At 37.0% G+C, this 20,488-nt stretch overlaps 1 protein-coding gene across 5 annotated transcripts in view; it reads left to right on the forward strand.

The window, feature by feature from the left end:
* LOC149153083 (nodulin homeobox-like) overlaps window positions 1-11,273 on the forward strand; it is a 470,087-nt gene extending 458,814 nt beyond the window's left edge. For 4 of the 5 annotated variants that reach the window (XM_089438603.1, XM_089438600.1, XM_089438601.1 and 1 more), the window contains one exon: window positions 10,629-11,273. In XM_089438603.1, coding sequence (XP_089294729.1) covers window positions 10,629-10,725 — 97 coding nt within the window. In that variant the 3' untranslated portion in view covers window positions 10,726-11,273. The remainder of the gene's footprint in view (window positions 1-10,628) is intronic. The other variant, XM_089438602.1, reaches the window with a different exon arrangement.
* Window positions 11,274-20,488: the final 9,215 nt, after the last annotated feature.

The raw sequence follows: 20,488 nt of genomic DNA on the forward strand, positions 1-20,488 counted from the left end.
AAATAGAAACTTAATAGCTTCTTTATATCGAGAAACCCTTCCGAGTGGAAAATAATGGCTAGTTGGCTTGATCCTCATCAAAATAATGTCAATCGTTGAAAATAGCTTGATCATCTTTTAATCTCCACTATCAAATTTTTTATTTTGTGGAAAAATTCGATTTTTTCTTAAAACCCACTTTTAATTAATCCAAAAATTAATATTTTGATTAATTTCCTCAAAAATTTGACTTTGACTTAACCACGAAGATCCAAGGGCTTAAATTTTCTTAGAATATCCATTTTTTCCTTGTTGGGGGACCTCCAAAAGTTGACTTCTCTTTGACCACGAATTTTTTATTATTTTCCACTTGGAGAGATTTATTTCTCTATAATTATTTTTTGACTCAAAATTAATTAATTTTCTGGCTTGGGATTTTAATTTAATTTAGCCATAAAAAATAATTAATTGACACTAGAGGGTATTTAATGATTTTTCAACTGTCAAATTTTTTTAGCCATGGTTTTTGATTGTGAGGGACCATGCACTGAAATACTTTTACATCAAATATTTACAAATTCAATCCTTAGAAGGGGAATACACATTTAGACTTTGGAGCCCCAATGACTTACCCAATTTTGCGACACAGTATGCTCTAGTATGAGACCAAGTGTGCTTGTAATAAAATAATTTAGCCAAATGTGCTAAAATTATTCCCAAAGATTCGATATAACACTAGGACTCACCTAAGACCTTGTCAAGGAATTCCTTCCTAGCTTTGGGGTTTACGCTGGAAGAAAAAATCCACTAATTATCCGTGTTTAGAAACACACATAATTCGTTGAGGTTAAAAAACTTCCTAGGCTGAAATATCTTTCCAAAATCACAAGCTTACCTAGGTGTTGTTACATAAGTAAACGATCATAATAATATCATTTACAATACAACTTGCGGAAATTGGGTTTACAATGATATAATCATGCTGGCTAATGACTTTGATCTTCGGAAAAAATTGTACATTGCTTCCTCGGACTGTTGACAAAATTGTGGGCAACATCTGGCTCCACATGGAGACACTTTTCTTCACTGAAGGAATGTGAGAATCCAAAATCTTGTATCCAAGAAAACAAAATTACATCAAATAGATATTCGCTCAAAACCAAAATCATCGAGTATACATCATAAAACATATAGAAGATCTGTTGGAACAGGAAAAACTATTCTAACATATGAAATATAAAGACATAAAACTTAAATGCATGAAAAGGAAACTAACTAATGATATAAATGAAATCCTATCTAAGAGAATAGGGTTAGAGATACTATACAAAGATGGCCTATGGCATCAGATGTCTTCAACATAGTGCATACTGAGCATCTGTCGACTTCTAGGCAGGTTCGTGGGTTGCTTTTCTGATGTGCCGTGTTAGATTCTAAAGATGCTAGGACTTTGATTTATCCGAATATCATGTTGTTCCCAGCCATCAGATGCATCAAAATTTTTCCTTTTTCTTTTATGTCTTTTACTTTTGTTTCGAGTAGGTTGTGAAGTTGATGATAATGCGATCAATGTACAACTTTCTATCTGATTTGGAAAACACTCATACGGAAAATTTGGAACATCCAAGATTTTTGTGACATGATCTTCTTTTTCATGAACCTACTCTATCAAGGCCAATGGATCAATCTTGTAAGCATCAACTTGATTTCCCTCAGTTTCCTTCCTCCCTGGGTCATCTTCGTTTAGCCATTTCTGAATGGAATCAATGACCTCTTCATAATAAGAGGAAGTTTGCTTAAGAAGACTGGGATGCTTATGTTCTGTCAGAAGTTCTTTCTCATCTGGATCAAGCTGGGATCTTTGAACAAGATTATAGTGTGTATTATCAGTTTGGATCCATTTCAGTAGTTGCATCAACAAGATTTAACATGGGGTTTGGATAGCTTGCTTGGCAAACCCAGGGTCCATTGTTCTCTCATTTTGTACTTAGATTTCCCCATATTAATAAAATGGTTCATGTTTTTTGCTCATATTTATTGGTGTTCTAGATTGGGTACTTTGATTTCATATTTTGAATTTGTTTGTTGTTCTTAACACATGTTTGAATATCACTGTTAATTTTTCCATTAGAAATATTACAATTAACCACCATGTCATCATCACAATGTTGAATACACTAGAACATGCCATCAAAATATACGTATGTTGCATGGGTTTCCGGTACGTGGGTACTTTGGGTATGTGGGAACGAGTATCCGGTACGGCTAGAAGCTTTGCCCAAATTTACAGGAAACTTCAATTTGGGAGCAACAATAATGAATAATATATTATATTATGTTGATTTTTGGTAGCATCGGATGTGCTCTAGCCTTGAAATTTGGAGGAGAGGCTAAGGCACATGAGATCTCCAAGACCCAAAAATCGTTTTGGGAAATTCCATCTAGATGAGGAGTTATTAAAATAATTAATATTTTTAATGGGTTCCTAAGTCTAAACTTAGGAAAATAAAAATATTAATGGGTATAAGTAAAGATAAGGATGATAAGCTTCTACGAGACGAAGATCAAGTCTGTTTTAATCTTAGCCGTTGATTAGGGAATTATTCTTGGTTGTTGATTCATCAATAGGAAAAGTATAAGAGAAGACTTGAGGGTCATTTGGAGATACACCGGCAGATACTCAGTATCTCAAGGAAATTCAATTCTCAAGGAAGAGGAGATCGATTTCAGAGGGAGTTGCAGGGTAGAGGAAGAAGAGGGCTTTAGCAGCTAGCAGGGATCGAGGAGGAGGTGACGCAGGGGCAGTGGAAGACAGCGCAGAAAGAGAGACGCAAAGCCTACGCAGGTTGACGTAGAGGGACGTAGAGCCACGCTGGGTCAATCAGAGTGACGCAGGGGTGACGCAGAAGTGGGAGCAGGGTCTCCAAAGTGTCAGATGATCTCAAAGGGAAAGTCTCAGGTGTTTTCTTTTAGTTTCTCTGTAAAATCGCTCCTTGTAAAAGCAATTGTTGCTAAAGATTAATAAAGCCCTCATCTATTGCACTGGTTTCCCCGCATTGGGTTTTTCCGGGGACAATTGTCCAAAAATAACTATGTCGATGTGATTGATTCTTGTGCATGTATTTTTTTCTTTGGATAATTGTGTGATAATTGCACTAGAATTTATTTTAATATTTGTTGAAGGAATTTCGTAAATAGCTTATTGAGAATAATAAGTAGGTGAAATAAATCAGTGGCTGCAGTGATAGAATCTCAATTTAGAAATTTTCACATGTTAAAAATTAAAATTTAATATAATTAAAATTCGTAGAAAAGCTTACTACCTAGGTTCAAATTTGATAAGAGTAATTGAAGAAGGAAAGCCAGCGCCGCTTATTTATACATTCACTTAGCGCGTAAAAACACTATATTGCAAAACGAAAAACTAATTCCAGTTCTGAGAATATTCTTTTAACCATATATGTTTATACATTATTTTATATACAATATTTGTAGTTTTAGAATGATCCTATAATGTTTTGTATACAGTATGCCCATGACTGTACATAATTGAATATATATAAACTCAATATTGGTGATAATAATTTAGTTCGAACATATTATTATTATGATAAATTATTATTTTAGTTCGAACATATATAATATTGTCAATCTAAAACGGAAGGGAGGCTGACGCTGAAGAGGTATTGCCCTCATACCCACCGAGGTTGGCAGACTCCATGGCCATCTGCCTTCTTTTCTTGTAGCTTGCTTTGAAGCAGGCTTGTCGAAGACGTTTGGTTCTTTCTGCAAGTTCAATGCCAGGCATTTCTTCCATGAGTCTCTTCTGTTCCTCCAATATTTGCACAGCATTTCTCAACCGTGCGTTGCTCAGCCCTCACGGCCTCCATTGTTCTTTCCTAGCTCCCGCAAAAGCAATATTGATTTCAATATCATGTTAAAATTTCAATCAAATTCTTAGGGTTTAACATTAATACTTTTATTACAAAATTACCAGAAAATTTCAATCAAATTCTTAGGGTTTAACGTTAAAACTTTTATTACAAAATTACCAGAGCCATTGTTGTTAGAGTATGCATGTTACCTGGATATTGTGAATGAGGCTTTCCAGACTTTTCATCTTGCAATGAGGCCAACGTGGGATGTCGAATTCCCTGCATCTTTTCTTTAGCACTGTAAGACCAACTTTCAACTCCTTTGCGGCTTGAGTTATTGGCATATTGAAATAATGAGAGAGTTCGCTTAGAGCCTCGTTAATGATTACCAACTAGTATTGTTGCTTTTATATTAACTCGATTCTATGAGGTATTGATATAGCTGGGATCGTCGCTGATTATGGATGGATTACTATTGACATAGATTGCATTGGGAGCTTCAGTCATGGCAAGCAAGTTATAGAAAGTAGGGAAAGTGTATTCCATCGCTTCACTTTGCATATGATTGGGAGCGAAATGGCAAAGAATGGGCATGAGATGGCGATGAATGGGAGCCCCCCCAGGGATGCACCTCGATGAATGGGATCCCCCACAAGTTCCCGATCAATGTTCCCAAGGGAAACCAGCACCGGAAACCCCTCATTCTAGACCGCAAAGCTCCCGTAAAGCTCCAATGTTCCTGCAGAAGCTCCTGGCTGTTTTGGAGTGTTTCGTACCAGCTCCCAAGCTCCCAGGAGCGTTGGAGCGTGGGGTACTTCCTCTCCAAGGGCTGGGAGCGGTACCCGTGCAACTATGAAATATACACAGGGATATAAATTTATCAATTTTAACATAATACCTGTCTCCAAAACATCACAACACCCACCACTGAGTAGTGTAGTGGTCAGTTCCTCAAGGAACCATAAGGGTACTATTGGAAAAGTGTGTGCTTCCATAATATGTTCCTGGGTAATGCCAATGAATACTCTTGAGACTTGTAAACATCTGCCACTAGTAGCAAAAGTGCTCAGGAACATGCTCATGCATCATAATGGGTAACAGGGAGTAAGACATGAAGTTGCAAACTTCATGTTTACTGTAAAACTAAGAAAAGGGATCTTTTTCTTCACATCATTTGTGTGCCATTGGGTATGTTTACGAGCATGTATTGCCATAGGCAAAGAATGTGAAGTAATGCCCATGTCGTACATGATTGCAGTCTCTTAGTCACAGCAGTGATGGGCTTATTTGTAAAAGGGTCTCCAACAAGGCTGCTATCCCCTAACATAGTGCGGATATGGGAGATTGACCTGCCTGCAATCAATGCAGACCACTCTATTTATGAAATAGCCAACCTTGCATGAAAATTTATGTGGACTAGTTTATATACTAATTAAAAGTTTCTCTTTTTCACACACATTATTAAAAATGAGATTAACTCAGACAAATTACAGAAAAACACATATAAAAACTAGAGACAAAATATTGGCGGAAAAAGGTTGAAGCCTTCAAGCTTCCTCATGTATTATCTCTCATTCATACATTACAAAAATAATTGAATATAGTGTTACAAATAAATAGATGAGAGACAGTGTCCTCAAGATAGTGCGTGCTATCTTAGACACCTTTGGTTGAGATAATTTCTCACCAGACACACCAATATAGGAGTTACCTAAACTAACTCCTATCTTAGAGGAACAACCCAAGAGTTAGGCACAAATTCCTAACTTGGAATATTTAATTAATTTATTTATTTTTGGATTTATTATTGTTTTATGAGAGAGGCTAACATTCCCCCCTTCAATGATAAATCCAAAATAAGAATGAGGAACCATCTTCCAAGTTCCCATGTTGATCCTCAAAAACATTGCCTGAAAAAACCGCCAAATCTGGATGCTGGAAAAAACTCAAATCTGAAGAGAACATGAATCAGCTGCATGCTTGATTCATCTCTGAATGTCGCTTGACAACTCCATCATGTGCCAAGCCGCAAAAGGATCCAACTGTCCTTTGTTTGAAAACAGCATCCGGTGTCCACTGACACAATTTGATGAACGCCCACTGGCTGATGATGTCGAAAAACAACTCAATGTTGCTTTTGCTATGATGAAAGCTGCTCACTGCTGCTTTCGCTGTCGATCGCCCACTGGCGAATTTGCTGATGCCCACTGTTGATGATAAATGAAGATGCCCACTGGCTGATGAAGATGCCCACTGGCTGCTTCGCTGATGTTGTCGAGACTTTCAGTTTGACAACCACTTGTCAATTTCATTGACATTTTCCCCCCTTTGTCAGCTGAAAGGAGAGACAATCTTCTCCAAAATATATCTGAACTCCCCCCCTTCAGGTGTAGGAGAGTTTCACTGTTGTACTCCCTCATTCAATTGCATGAGAGTACCATCATCGGTTCACTGCTGGCTGCACTATGTGTGATTGTAGTCGGTTGTAGAACTGAGATAACCGTTTGACTGTGGATGACCATTCCCAAGGATCAATCCAGTCATAATGTATCTTCAATCTTGCTAGTTTTTGTTGGTTGCGACATTTTTCTGAGGAATGATTGGGCTTGCCACAATGGCAACACGGATGGAGATCAAAACACTGATCTTCCATATGACCGGCTCTTTGACAATGAGAGCATTTCGGTTGAACATGAACTTCAGGTTGCGTGCATTTCGGTTTGACTACTACTTTCTCAGAACCTGCTGAGGTGAGTTGTTCAAGAAATCCTGCACTCACAAACTTAATTGGCTTGGAATAACCTGGGATTTGTAAGTGGGTGTCATCAGGGACATAGCCTATGCCTCGTCGATTCTTGTTATTTTGAATCTCTTCCCAGGGCTTGATGAGGGGTTTGGAAGAAATTGGAATTTGATCATGAACAACTTCGACACTTGAAGTTGTTTGGATGAGTGATTTGGAATCAACATCTTCATCTGCATGGTTGAATGACTTGGAAGAAGCACTCTTCTGTTGCAGCTCATCTCTTTGTAGTTGCGATTCTAGTTGAAGAAAGTCAATGGTTTCATGTGTTTGTTGTAGATGCCGTGAAAGATCAGCAAGAGTTTCTTTGCTGACGTGCACCATGTCTTCATCACTGGAGATGATCAAACTGTGAAGAATGTTTAACAACTGAATATGCTGCGCCATCTGAACTTGCTCACTTGAAATCAGGCTCTCTTGTCGTAGATGTCGTGCTTTGAACTGTTTCACTTTACTTGAATGATAGGCTCGCTTGCTATGGAACTTGAATGGCACGCTCGCTTGATGACGATCTCAACTTGCTTGATTGGTGTTAGAGTTGAACTTGTTGTGGTTGCTATGATGGTTGTTTCAAGGAGTTAAAACTCATGGACTCACTTGATTGTGCTTTAAAGGAAGGGTGTCGAACACTGTCGAAAATGCACCCAAAAAAGCTTACAATGGTTTTAATGACTCACATAAAACAAGGAATTCACTTGTCTTAATTTGACTAAGTTGAAGAGAATTGACGTGCTTGACTTCTGATCAAATCAAAACATGGGTGTCGGTTTCAACCGAGAATGCACCCTTACAATTCAATGTAATTGGAATTTGATTTACAAGTTCTTAAATTTGTTTGCAAGAATGTTGATGTAGACTTTGTTGTGAAATGCTAAAGTTCATGAACTTTATTGTAGTGATGTAGACTTTGCTTTGAAACAGTGAAGTTTACAAATTCATTAACTTGATTGAATTTGCTTGTTGAAGTAGAATGTCGATGTTGAAAACTTTGATGAGTTGTTGTATGTGTGGAGCTTAATTATCCTTCCTTGCAACTATTTCGATATAGGTGTTGTGCTTGCTGGCATTGAACTTTATGTGTGTGGTAAATGCGATCATTTATGTGTCAAAACTAGACACAAATCAGAAAGCAAAAACATGAATCCATAAAACACATGCGCCATCAAGCACACATAGTGTACCTTAGATCCCCTTATTCAATTTCGGGCGGATCTAGGACACATCAACACTAAAAAATGATATCTTTATTAATCACTGAGTACATCTGAAGCAATGATAATGCCAAGCTGACAACCCTTTGAAACAACTCGCCTTCAAAATCTGAATGGATAGTGACACGATTCCTCTCAAAGTAAAACAATACTTTGAATTACAACAACTTTCCCTTATCACTCCAAATACAAAATCACTTCTTACTTCAAAAAAACAAAATATACTCCTTATCTCTCCAAAATTACAAAACACTTATCACTCCAAAATATAAAAAATAATTGTACCTTATCACTCGAGAAAACTCCTCCTTATCACTATTAGAAATGCGACCCTCTTTGAGGGTGTAGTATATGTTGTTGATAGTGGCTTTTCAAAACAACGGTTTTACAATCCAATGACAGATATTGAAAGCTTGGTTGTGGCACCTATATCAAAAGCTTTTGCACAGCAGAGGGCTGGAAGAGCTGGTAGAGTACGGCCTGGAAAATGTTACAGGCTATACACATAAGAGTTCTACATAAAGGAAATGTCTGAAGGGTATTCCAGAAATGCAAAGATCAAACCTCGTTAGTTGTGTAATTCAGTGGAAGGCATTGGGTATAGACAATATTATGCATTTTGATTGGCTTGCCTCCGAACGGTATTGAATGCCTATCCAAGACAGTAATTATGCGATTAGGAGGGGATTGTTCGTTGGGAATGTTGCCACTTTTGCCTGTTCTCAAGAACTCGAAGGAATTGCGGCTCTTCAATTGCCCAAAGTTGAAATGCTTGCCCACGACTTTGGACTGTTGTCTCATTTGACAGAGTTGAGGATAGAGAATTGCCCAGAATTGAAACTTTTGCCCGATTCCATCGGACAGTTGATTCAATTGACAATTTTAAAGATGGGTATTTGCGCAGAATTGAAATTCTTGCCTGATTCCTCAAAATTTTGACTCAGTTGATAGAGTTGAAAATAGAGAAATGTGGGATAGAATATTTACCTCGAGATCTTAAGACGAACAATCTCAAATCTTTAGAGGTAACAGCACTTTCCCTGCTCATCCACGTATGCAGCAGGCCAAAAAACTTTCGACTCTCACTCAGAATTGAACAACTTCAAATGATATTGGGCAGATAATCCTTACCACAACTCACTCTCTTAACAGTCGGCTCCACCACGCATCCGCTTCTCAAAAGGTTCTCCATGCTAAGGCTACTTTTCTCACGGTGGTTCATTGCTCGGTACACTTCCACGCTGGTAATTTCTTGAAACTCTTGAATATTGATAACACTGAGAGATGAAACTTCAAAATTGTCACAGCTTTCTCTAGGCATACACAAGAAGATCAACACATGCAGTGATTGAGATGGACAGAGCACACGCATCACCGATACATGATTATGTTATGGAGAAGTCTTTTCCGCAGGCTTCTCTTTATTATGTGACTCTGATCCATTTAACAATGTGTTTAGATATCTCTAGTTGATAAATACGCAGTCCACTGCATCTCATTCAAAGCAGGCTACTTCGCACGCATACACACTCTAGAACTGCAAGACCATGCAACACTTCAAGATTGCAACTAAGCTCTTTTCCAGCGCAATTCATTCATCGATTTCTATCCAGCGCGACGCTTCTGTTCATCACACAAAAACTCCAGCGATTGCCCAAAGGATCTTTTGTAGTTTCCAGATCCGCAGATCTTTCTCTCCAGCTAGCAATGACATTCCAAATGCAACCTCACAACCCTCGGCTCTTGCACCAATCTGCAGGGTCGGTCTCCACATAGGCAGGATTTAACCTAGAACAGCTCTGATACCACATATTAAAAATGAGATTAACTCAGACAAATTACAGAAAAACACATATAAAAACTAGAGACAAAATATTGGCGGAAAAAGGCTGAAACCTTCAAGCTTCCTCATGTATTATCTCTCATTCATACATTACAAAAATAATTGAATATAGTGTTACAAATAAATAGATGAGAGACAATGTTCTCAAGATAGTGCGTGCTATCTTAGACACCTTTGGTTGAGATAATTTCTCACCAGACACACCAATATAGGAGTTACCTAAACTAACTCCTATCTTAGAGGAACAACCCAAGAGTTAGGCACAAATTCCTAACTTGGAATATTTAATTAATTTATTTATTTTTGGATTTATTATTGTTTTATGAGAGAGGCTAACACACATTCTTATAACGATTTCTCATCTTTTAAGGCAATTAAGAGCAGAATTAGCAGCATCAATAGCAGGTGGAATATATCTTCTTATCATAGTCACTCTCATTTACTAGTATAGTGATCTTTGAATGGATGATATTAGCTGTATGGTCTGCTGATTTGTATGGACAGATTTTTCTTACCTATGCTCTTGAGGAATTTGTGAAATTAAATTGGATGTTATGGCTTATGTTCTATTTGATAATGTTAATAAATGATGAGATTTAAAATAATTATTTATTCACTCTATGACATCTGCATAACCTTGCTGGCCTTAAAAGTGATGATTGATGAATACACTGGAAATGCCTGTGTATTTTCCCCATGCTGTGGCTGATGTATTGTGTTTTCCAAAGGTGTATAATTTACGTGCACGTGAAATAAGGCAGTTGTTTACCATATGGCCATGTGATTTTATCATCTTCAGTGCCTGCGGACCTGAAGTTTGTATGTTTACCCAGCTTTGTGTTTGGACTTAAATCAATGGATGGAAAGCATTTTTGTCTGTATATTTCATAGTAAAAACTAAATTTAACCATTGGCAGGATATACAATAGGAAAGACAAGCTTGCACGTGAATCCCGTGTGGCCCATGGTGGACGCGAAGCTCGTACTTCTGATGGAGAAAGTACGTTATTGTAAGAAAGTGTATTTAACAGAATCTTCTGCCCTTAGTGAAGACCATGCAGCTTAGCTGCTAGGAGCTTTCTCAGTTTTGGAGTGCAAAATTGCTAGAGAGCATTATGGGACACCCACATGCCGATAGAGAGTATAATTGTGGAGGTGTTCCCTGTCTACGAGGCTTGAAATGTTCTAAGGAAGAAGATAGTGGTTTGTATGTTCTCTGCAGCAACTTTCATCCTATACCGTAATTCAGCTTCAAAACGGACAGTAAATTGAGCCTCTTGACGTTGCTTTATCCAAGTGTTCAACTGGATGGATAAGTTGTTTATGTACCATCAAGGTTTAGCTGCAAAGCCTCCAAACTGTTGTGAAATATTCACGTTTTGCTGAGCAAAGGCTTTCCGCAAAATCTTGTGTGTTTAGCGGCCTACAGATTCTTAATATTAGATCTGAGGACCTCTTTACTTTTAAAATGTAACACTACCGTTTACAGGCTTTTCTTATTTCATGCCTTGTAAGTCTATTTTTAAATCTTTTAATTCATTTGCTATTCCTTGAAGAACCTACAGGCTTCTCCGCAATAATTCCTGGATGATTAAATTTGTCAAAGCAAATAGTTTTATTGTCTAAACAGCTATTACTATCAGCACAGCGTTTTGTTTTTGTCATTGTTTTCTGTTCAAATGTTAGATAGTTTAAAGGTACATTTGATCTCTAGAGTCTAGTGGTAATTATATACAATGAATATGTGATTCTTGAGTTGACTTTCCATTTACATGGGATTAATGTGTTTATTTATAAAAGAGAACGGCATAATCAGTGTACTGAGGATATTTTGTTGCTGACGGAAGTTACACTATTTTTTGTTTGTAATGGATCTACTAAGCGGGGTAATATAAAATTGTTATATATGCAAATTGGCTGTTTGAGAATGCTTAACAGTTTGACATGTTTCTCTAGCATCAACGCATTAGCTTTTCTTCCCTTTTGCAACTTACCATAGCTGCAGTTTAATTTTAGTCCACTCTAGTCGATGCTTCTTGTGGCTGCAGCATGCTCTCTCTGCTTGTTGCAGATCTGAGTGGAACAAGCTTGTATCATCTTTGTGAAGTTAGCTACTCTTGAAAAGAGATAGAAATGAATGCTTCATCATTAAAGTTTAGATTTCTTAATCACATGCAGAGTTGGATGAGTTTGTAAATTATGTTGTTTTATCAAATCTTGCAATTTTCGAGGTATGTAACTGCTTAATCTCCTCTACCAGCGATCTTCACCCACACTGCGGAAATGTGTATGGTTCTCTTAGAGTTGACAGATGTGATGTCACTCACATTGCGGAAATGTGTATGGTTCTCTTAGAGTTGGCAGATCTTGGGCAAATGATTAAGAACCGATATTCCTGTCACAAAATACAAGCAATATATTCCATAGCTACCAGACTGTGTGGCTAAACATGTGGGGATGAATGTAGGTGCAATATATTTTGATCTTCTTTTTCTTTTTGAAGGGGAGATAGTGTTGAAATTCAGATAGATGATAGAATCTCTTATCATAGCAATTACTTGTGACTGATATGCATCTTTTCTTTATAATTTTTTTGTTTAGTTATGTCATCAAGTAATTAAACATTAGCAAAAAATAGAGAACATAATGCACAGAGACAAGAGACACCAAAAATTAGGTTCCAAGCCAGGGAAAACCCAACCAATCATTTTTTTATAGAATCAGATCAAAATGAGATATCCAAGACCCAAGACCAAGATCAAAACTACCATAAAGATCCCAAGTCAACCCTCCTCCAATCAAGTCAAAGTCAAGGCTGGTCAACTCCTAAAATTTTGGGCCTGCAGTAACACAGAAATTGAACCAGAAAAATTTGCATGTGTGAGCAGAACTAGGGCAGAAAACTCATTCTCTCTCTCTCTCTCCTATGACTTCCTTTTCTCTCCCTTGACTTCGGTTGTCCTTTCTTCTTGATTAGGTGCATAAATGGTGATGATGTATTGACAAATGAATGGTCTTCCAAGTGGTTGAGTTGACTTGTATATATACATGTCCAGGAGGGTCAAATAGCTGCCTCTAAGGTCAACTTGTCCAAGGAAGGCCGACTTGGTCTTGTGTTGACACTTTGACTCAAAAATAAAATTCTTTTTCTTTTTCTTTCAAAAATTCAAATGGGACTTGACTCAAATAAATTTCTTTTTTTTTACTCTATAAGCATGAAGAACATGCTTTGACAAAAAAATAAAATAATAATAATAAATATGTCAATGATAAAATCGCATTTTATTACATTATGAAGACTGACACTAGTTACAATTTTCAACACTCCCTCTTAATTACGGAGGTATTCACAATGACACAACATGATACTCTCAAGTTGAAATATTCATATAAGAAAGGATCCGGATTGATAAGCATCAATGATGATTTACATTAGCATAGCCAGCATTGTCAAAATAGCAAGGCCTTGCATTAGGGGAATTTTGAGGTCTAAAATGGGCATCCTAAGGAAATTATAAAATAATAGTGGAAATAATATAATAAGATTAGATTACATCATCAAATTTTAGAGGGAAAAAACTAGTTTTTCAACTCGTATTTTCAATTTATTGCCCTATGGGTTTACTCAAATTTCAAGCGGAAACACTCATTAGATGCATAATTTGATTTCTCATCCAAGGAGTACCAACGTTGCATACTTTCGATGGACCTTGCTACACGAAAAATGAGAAGTACATGAAAAACGTGATTGCAATCATGTTTTTTTCATGTATTTCTTATTTTTCGTGTAGAAGGGTCCATATAGAGTATGCAACATGGGTACTCCTTGGATAAGGAATTAAATTTTGCATCCAACGAGTGCTTCCGCTCGAAATTTGAGTAAAACCTTAGGGAGATAAGTTGAAAAAATTGTTTTATTGTTTTATTATTTTTTAATCTTTTTACTTTTTACTCAAAAAATGGTGAATCATCCCCCATGGTTGACATCATCATCTGGAACCATATTGGTTCTTATAAAGTTTATTTTGGTTGTACATTTTTCTTAAGAGGCCCATTTTATACCTCAAAAGTTCTCTAATGACTAACAAGTTCAATCTCTAAACTAGATCATAACACAATGTTGGGACACAATAATTTGAACCCAACCACCTCTCTATGCACATACCCCACTTGGGTGTTTGCCAAGTATGTCCTCATAGGACCATTTCTTAATCCATGGTCACAATACTTGACACAAGGAAATGTCAGTCCTCAGGACTATTTCTATCTTGGATTAATGTACTTGACTTATGGCAGTTAGTCTTGGTCAAAGTACAAATCCTCAAAGAATATTGGTCCCAGATGCTTATCCAATCCACCATTCTCCCTACCAGTGCCTTTACTAGGCTTACGGTTGTTAGTCTTGTAGAAATTTGCTACTATTGATGTATTCGAACTGAAAACAAGAGATTACAAATTTCCTCTACTATTATGCGGAATGGAAATCACAATTTAGAAATACATGCAACCATCAAAACCACAAGAACACAATGATTTACAGGGGAGCCCAATTAGGAAAAACCCCTCTGCTACTTTGCATTAATTCAGATGAAAAGAGAAACAATAACAATATCTTGCTTCAACTTTGAAGCACACTCTGCATTGCAATCCTAATCTCCTACATCTTGACTTGCTTTGGCCAACAATTAGCCAATTCAAGCCTCAACCAACCTCATATTTCCTTGAACAATCCTGGAGAAATTATCCCCTAAAAAATAGGAGAAATTCCATATTTCCTTGTGTAATAGCTCGATCACCTACTTAGTGCAAAAAACATTGTACACTCAACAGTACATTTATAAATACAAATGTGTCTTTCCATCCACTCAACTAGGCAATTCAAATTACATGCATGATTGGGTTTATTTTTCGTTGATTGACTAGCTAACTAAGAGATTAGTGAGTTAACAACAATCATAACTACTCAATTGACTCAACTTGACTAGAGCTCAGTTAATTGAGTTCAACTAATAATAACTAAAGTAGATTGCTAGATATTAGTAATCAACTCATGCACAACTCTACTTCTAGCCTAAAAACTTGAATTTACTGACTTAACTAGTAGACAAGGCCATGTCACTCTCACTAACTACAATCCAAGTCATCCCATTGATGTGGAAAATCTAATTTTCTCCATTTGACTAAGGCACTAGTCAAATGAAGCATTTTCTTGCTACAATTTCAGCACTCCCTCTTAGCAAGAAAAGGGTTTAGCACAACCCCAAATCTACTCCTGTAAGAATGTACTATAACAAGACTCCCTCTCACTGTTATTGCTACTGCAACAATTGCAACTGAGAAGTATTTGAAATATTGAATCAACTGTGACTTTGAGTTGCAACTATCTCTTGAGCATCTGACTGCTACTAGTCTTTGCATTGTCTACTAGGAAAATTGCATTATTGTTGATTCTACATTGTGCCTTCTGCATTGCTCTCGATATTGCTCTATGCTCCTCAGCATCTGATTGCAACTAGTCTACAATTGTCACTCAAGATCTGACTGCATCAATTGACACTGATCCTTCTACTACTGAATATTGTGGGCCCCTATAGTAAGGGTAATGATCCATGAGAAGAGTATACTACAATTGTTACTGCTCTCCTATGGACCATGCCCAAATCCTTGCAACTTTACGATTAAGGGTCTACAGCGCCCCACCTCACTCCTGGAGGTATGGCTACAATTGCTCCCTCTGAACTAGAAGGTACCATGTACCCTGTGTAACTGGGCGTCTACTTCTTGATGTTGGGAGACTCAACTCTCTTTTGAGCTCCCTTAAGCAAGTCCTTTGCCCACTTGGCTCGAACTCTCCTTATACTGGAAGTCTCTGACTGGTCCTCATCATCATCATTCTACTGGTCAGCCCAACTGCTAACTAGCTTAAATTGAACCTGAGATATTGCCTAAGGCTCCACCTTGAGAGCTCTATCATGCCCTCGCTCAACCACCACATCTCTACTCCAAGAAATCTCTGCCTCGCTCCTCAAGGTTGCACATGCATCTTCCTCCAATGTATAGAGGCTCTAGAGCCTGACACCAATCTACCTGACCTGATTTGAAGCAAAATGCTTGAGGTAGGCCTTTCCATTATTGAATACTACATCATACCATTTGTCTTCAATCCTCAATTTGTTCATCAAACCAAGTTTTTTGGCATCACTGCTATTTTCAAATAGCTCAGTGAGGGTCCTCCAGACAGAAAAGGGAGTCTCCTTGCCATGTAACTTCGAGACTATGTGGTCTCTCACAACCTCCAGGATGATCCTCCTGGTTCTTGTGGTATTCTTCTTCCACTAGGCTAACTGTTGTGCATCTGATATTGTTGATTTTGGAATGTCAGTTTTGGTGTACTCCAACACTCCATTATCAGCGAGTACAACTTCCATCTTGTCTTTCCAAGCTATGAAATTCGAGGTTCCCTCCAGGGCATACTCCAATCTCAATTTGTTGAAAGACATTTTCCCGCACAGAACAAACCTTCTTCACTGAATCTACAAATCGAAATCTCTAAAGGAGAACATCTATTGATTGGTTTCTACTGTGATTTTTGCTTTGATACCATGTAGAAATTAATAGAAATTTGCTACTATTGATGTATTCGAACTAAAAACAAGAGATTACAATTTTCCTCTACTATTCTGTAGAATGGAAATCACAATTTAGCAATGCATGCAATGAAATGCAACTATCAAAACCACAAGAACACAATGATTTACATGGGAACCCAACTGGGAAAACCCCTCACTGCTTTGCATTAATTCAAATGAAAAGAGAAACAATTTCAATGTCTTGTTTCAACTCTAAAGCACACCCTGCATTGCAATCTTATTCTCCTGCTTCCTGACCTTCTCTGGCCAACATGTGCAAACCTAGAGGAATGAACCCCTAAAAAATAGGAGAAATCCCCTATTTCCTTGTGCAATAGCTTGAGGAATTGATCACCTGCTAAGTGAAAAAATCATTGTACATTCAATAGTATACAATTATAAATACAAATGTGTCTTCCATCCACTCAACTAGGCAATTCGAATTCCATGCATGATTGGGTCTCTTTTTAGTTGATTGACTAGTTAACTAAGAGATCGGTGAGTTAACAACAATCATAACTACTCAACTGACACAACTAATGACTAGAGCTCAGTTAATTGAGTTCAACTAACAATAAATCAACTAGATTGTTAGATCTTAGCAATCAACTCATACACAACTCTACTTCTATCCTACAAACTTGAATTTACTGATTTAATTAGTAGATAAGGCCATGCCACTAGCTAACTGGAATACAAGTCATCGTGTTGATGTGGAAAATCAAATTTTCTCCATTTGACTAAGGCACTAGTCAAATGAAGTCTTTTCTTGCTACAATCTCAATAGGTCCTGGCCATAGTACATGACACATGGAGAATGTGATGCTCGCCCTCACTCCCTCTCAACTAGGGAGGAGATTTTTACTCCCTCTCAAACAGGGAGAAAACATTTACAAGAATAGGCTTGTCTCAAGAAAGGAACATCATCAATACATTAGCAACTTGCTTTGTCAATGGAGACATAGTGTTTCTTCACAACTTCATCTTGCATCATGTCACGAATCATAAAGCACTTTGACCTTCCTAGTTCTCTAATAATCTTCATGTAGCTTTGATCAATATCAAAATTGAATCCAACAAATTATGGAGCCAAACTGCTTCACAATTGATCGTACAAGCCTTCACATTGTAGCAAAATTTTGCTTCATACTCTTCCAAGAAATCATACCAACTCCCAATCATCAGTAGTATCTCTATCAACATTAGTATTGTCAACCCAATCAATGTGTTCCTGAATCGAACCAATCAGAGCTCCCTCTTTCCAGCTGAGATAGGTGAACTTCTTTTATTAAGCCTTGTTTTTCATGTTGCCATCTAATTGACTTCTTTGATGCATACTTCAAACTTCTTTCTTCTTGTCTTCGTGCTTTGCTACATTCTTCCAATTCTTCCATCTATTAGTCAAGCTTAGATAGATTTTGTCTTGACCTGCAACCTTTATTAGAAAACTATGAAAGAACAAAAGGCAAAGTGCATAGACAAAATAGCAATAGTAATAATTAAAGAAAGGTGTAGAATTTTTATCTATGTGAGGAGAGTTAACTCCCTCTTAATCTTGGACCTTTCTATCAACGTTGCCCTCACATCAACATGATGTCATTCCTGTCATTCTCAAGAGCTAGGTTTTCTTTTTACAATGGAAACGATTAGTTAGGGTTTCTGTTCCTAGGGTTTTCTAACTCAAACCTTTGTTAGGGTTTACAAACCCTAGATTCTTTCAAGTCTTCAAGATCTGTCATTTAGGAATTGCAATTTCTACAATCATACTAGAGAGTTAGTTGCAAAACCCTAGGGATGCTATAGTCAAGCCTAGTCATCATATGCAAGGAAAGAATCTGAATGCTACCATATCAATTAAGTCATGATTTGTAATGTATCTATGCAAACCCTTTTATAATATGTTATTAGCTTTCAATAGATCATTAGCTTACTCTTTATGTCAATTCCTAGATGTGACTTCACCAAAACCTACACGATTCGGTATTCATGTGCAATATGATTGACATAGGTCATTGAATGCAAGGGAAAAAAATTATACGTGGCTCTTCAATTTTACCTCATTTATACTTGTAGAGATTTGATCCTTTGGCATTTGTCATCAGAGATTCCTTAGTCTTTCAACCATTGAACCATAGAGATTTCTTTGAGTTGTCAGCAATGTCGTTTGTCTTGATTCACATTATTTACACATACATCATCGGCAGAGAAAGTTTAGTCTCTCCATAACCTTCAATCCCTTTTAATTATATCTTCAATATCAAGTCGGCTTCATGGTGTAATTCATCCTTCTTTTATGTATAGGTGGGTAGCATAGCTGCTTCATATTCTTGTACCACAGGGATGAGCTTTATATGCCTTCAAATATTTTATCGCAATTCTCCCACAGAGCTTACAAACTCTTGGAATTTTGCTTTCATATTTTGTGGTCCCTTCTACATACTATATACATAATTTTGGTTTAGTAAGGTGATATGCCATAGAGATGATGATCCTTCATAACCAACTTGTATATAAATTATGTCCTTCATACATATCATGGAGTAACATCCCATTTGTCTTTGCACAGGCTACCACAAAACTTGGATAGAGAGGTTCATTTTTTTATATTGCTTGACAACTCAAAAGTTTTTGAATACCTTGTAAGGTTTGAGTCTTGGACAAGTGTTATTGTTAGATGCCTTCTTCTATGCTCAGTCTAGTTATTTTTCACAAATTCATGTCATACATGATCTTTTACCTTCGCACTACTCATAGATTTATCTTGCTTTGTCTTTAGAGAATTTGGATGCCTTTTACTAATCCGTCACATAGATGCTCAGACTAGATACAAATTCGAATGTCAATTAAGTAGTGATGAAGCATGCTACAATACAGACTTTGGATTACAATTCTTTAATTCATGTAGTCCCTCTAGTATTTGATGTTGGATATCATGATATATATTGTCATAGGTGGCTTGCAAGACTTGATCTAATTTGTAGAGATATAAGGCCACAGTTACACTGCCAAATCGATTATTCACCAACAATTTTTCACATGAATTTTTGTTCAAGAAATCATAGAAAAAGGTTCTTTTAAGAATTTTTCATACTATAGAGGTACAATGTCACAGTGTCATTCTAAAATTTGTATTAGTATAGCTATAGGAACTCGCATAATAAGGATAGATATGTCACATGGCTTCCATAAAACCACTACAAAGATTTGGATATGTGCTACAAACTTTGGTCAATGTCACAGAAAGTTCAGATTGATTGCATGTCACAGAGAAGTGTCACAGAAGTTTGTAAGCCAAAAAGATTATGTCACAGAGATTTGTATTGTACTTTGATCTTTTCCAGCTTTGGGTGAGGGTATGAATCTTCTCCTTATCTTTTACGTCGACCTTGAAACAAGTTTTGAATGGTAAGAGTACAAACTTCTCTGAAGTGTCCTTAACTTCGGTATTCAAAGAATTGAACTTGATATGAAGGTTTCAAATCTCTTGGACATATGTTATAGGTCTCAAACCATTGTCTTCATTTAGAGTATAAACCACATATTCGAATTGATACCTCATAAAAAGTTTGGATGGATGCTACATACTTCAGATCAAACTTCTTAGATTACTGCGACAAGTGTCTCAAGATGAAGTAGACTTCAACGAGACAGAGAACTATCTTGCTTCTTCGATCTTCCTTAGCTATGATACCATGTTGAAATTCAAATAGATGATAGAATTTTTTTTCATGGTAATTACTTGTGATTGATATGCATTCTTTTCTTGTTTAGTTATGTCATCAAGAAATTATGTAGCAAAATATAGAGAAAATCATGCACATGAGACAAGAGACACCAGAAATTAGGCTCCAAGCCAAGGAAAAACCCCACAAGGGGGAAACCCCAACCAATCCTTATCTTATAGAATCATATCAAAATGAGATATCCAAGACCCAAGACGAAGACCAAAAATGCTACAAAGATCCCAAGTCGACCCTCCTCCAAGTCTCCTCCAATCAAGTCAAAGTCAACATTGGTCAACTCCTGAAATTTCAGCCCCTGAAATTTTGGGTTTGCAGTAGCACAAAAATTGCCTCAGAAAAATTCGCATGTGTGAGCAAAACTGGGGCAGAAAAGTCATATTTTCTCTCTCCTTTGACTTCCTTCTC

Source organism: Pinus tabuliformis, chromosome 9 (genome assembly GCF_031772625.1).
Source record: "Pinus tabuliformis cultivar Carrire ecotype Pingquan chromosome 9, CPIR1, whole genome shotgun sequence".
Taxonomy (NCBI): Eukaryota; Viridiplantae; Streptophyta; class Pinopsida; order Pinales; family Pinaceae; genus Pinus; species Pinus tabuliformis.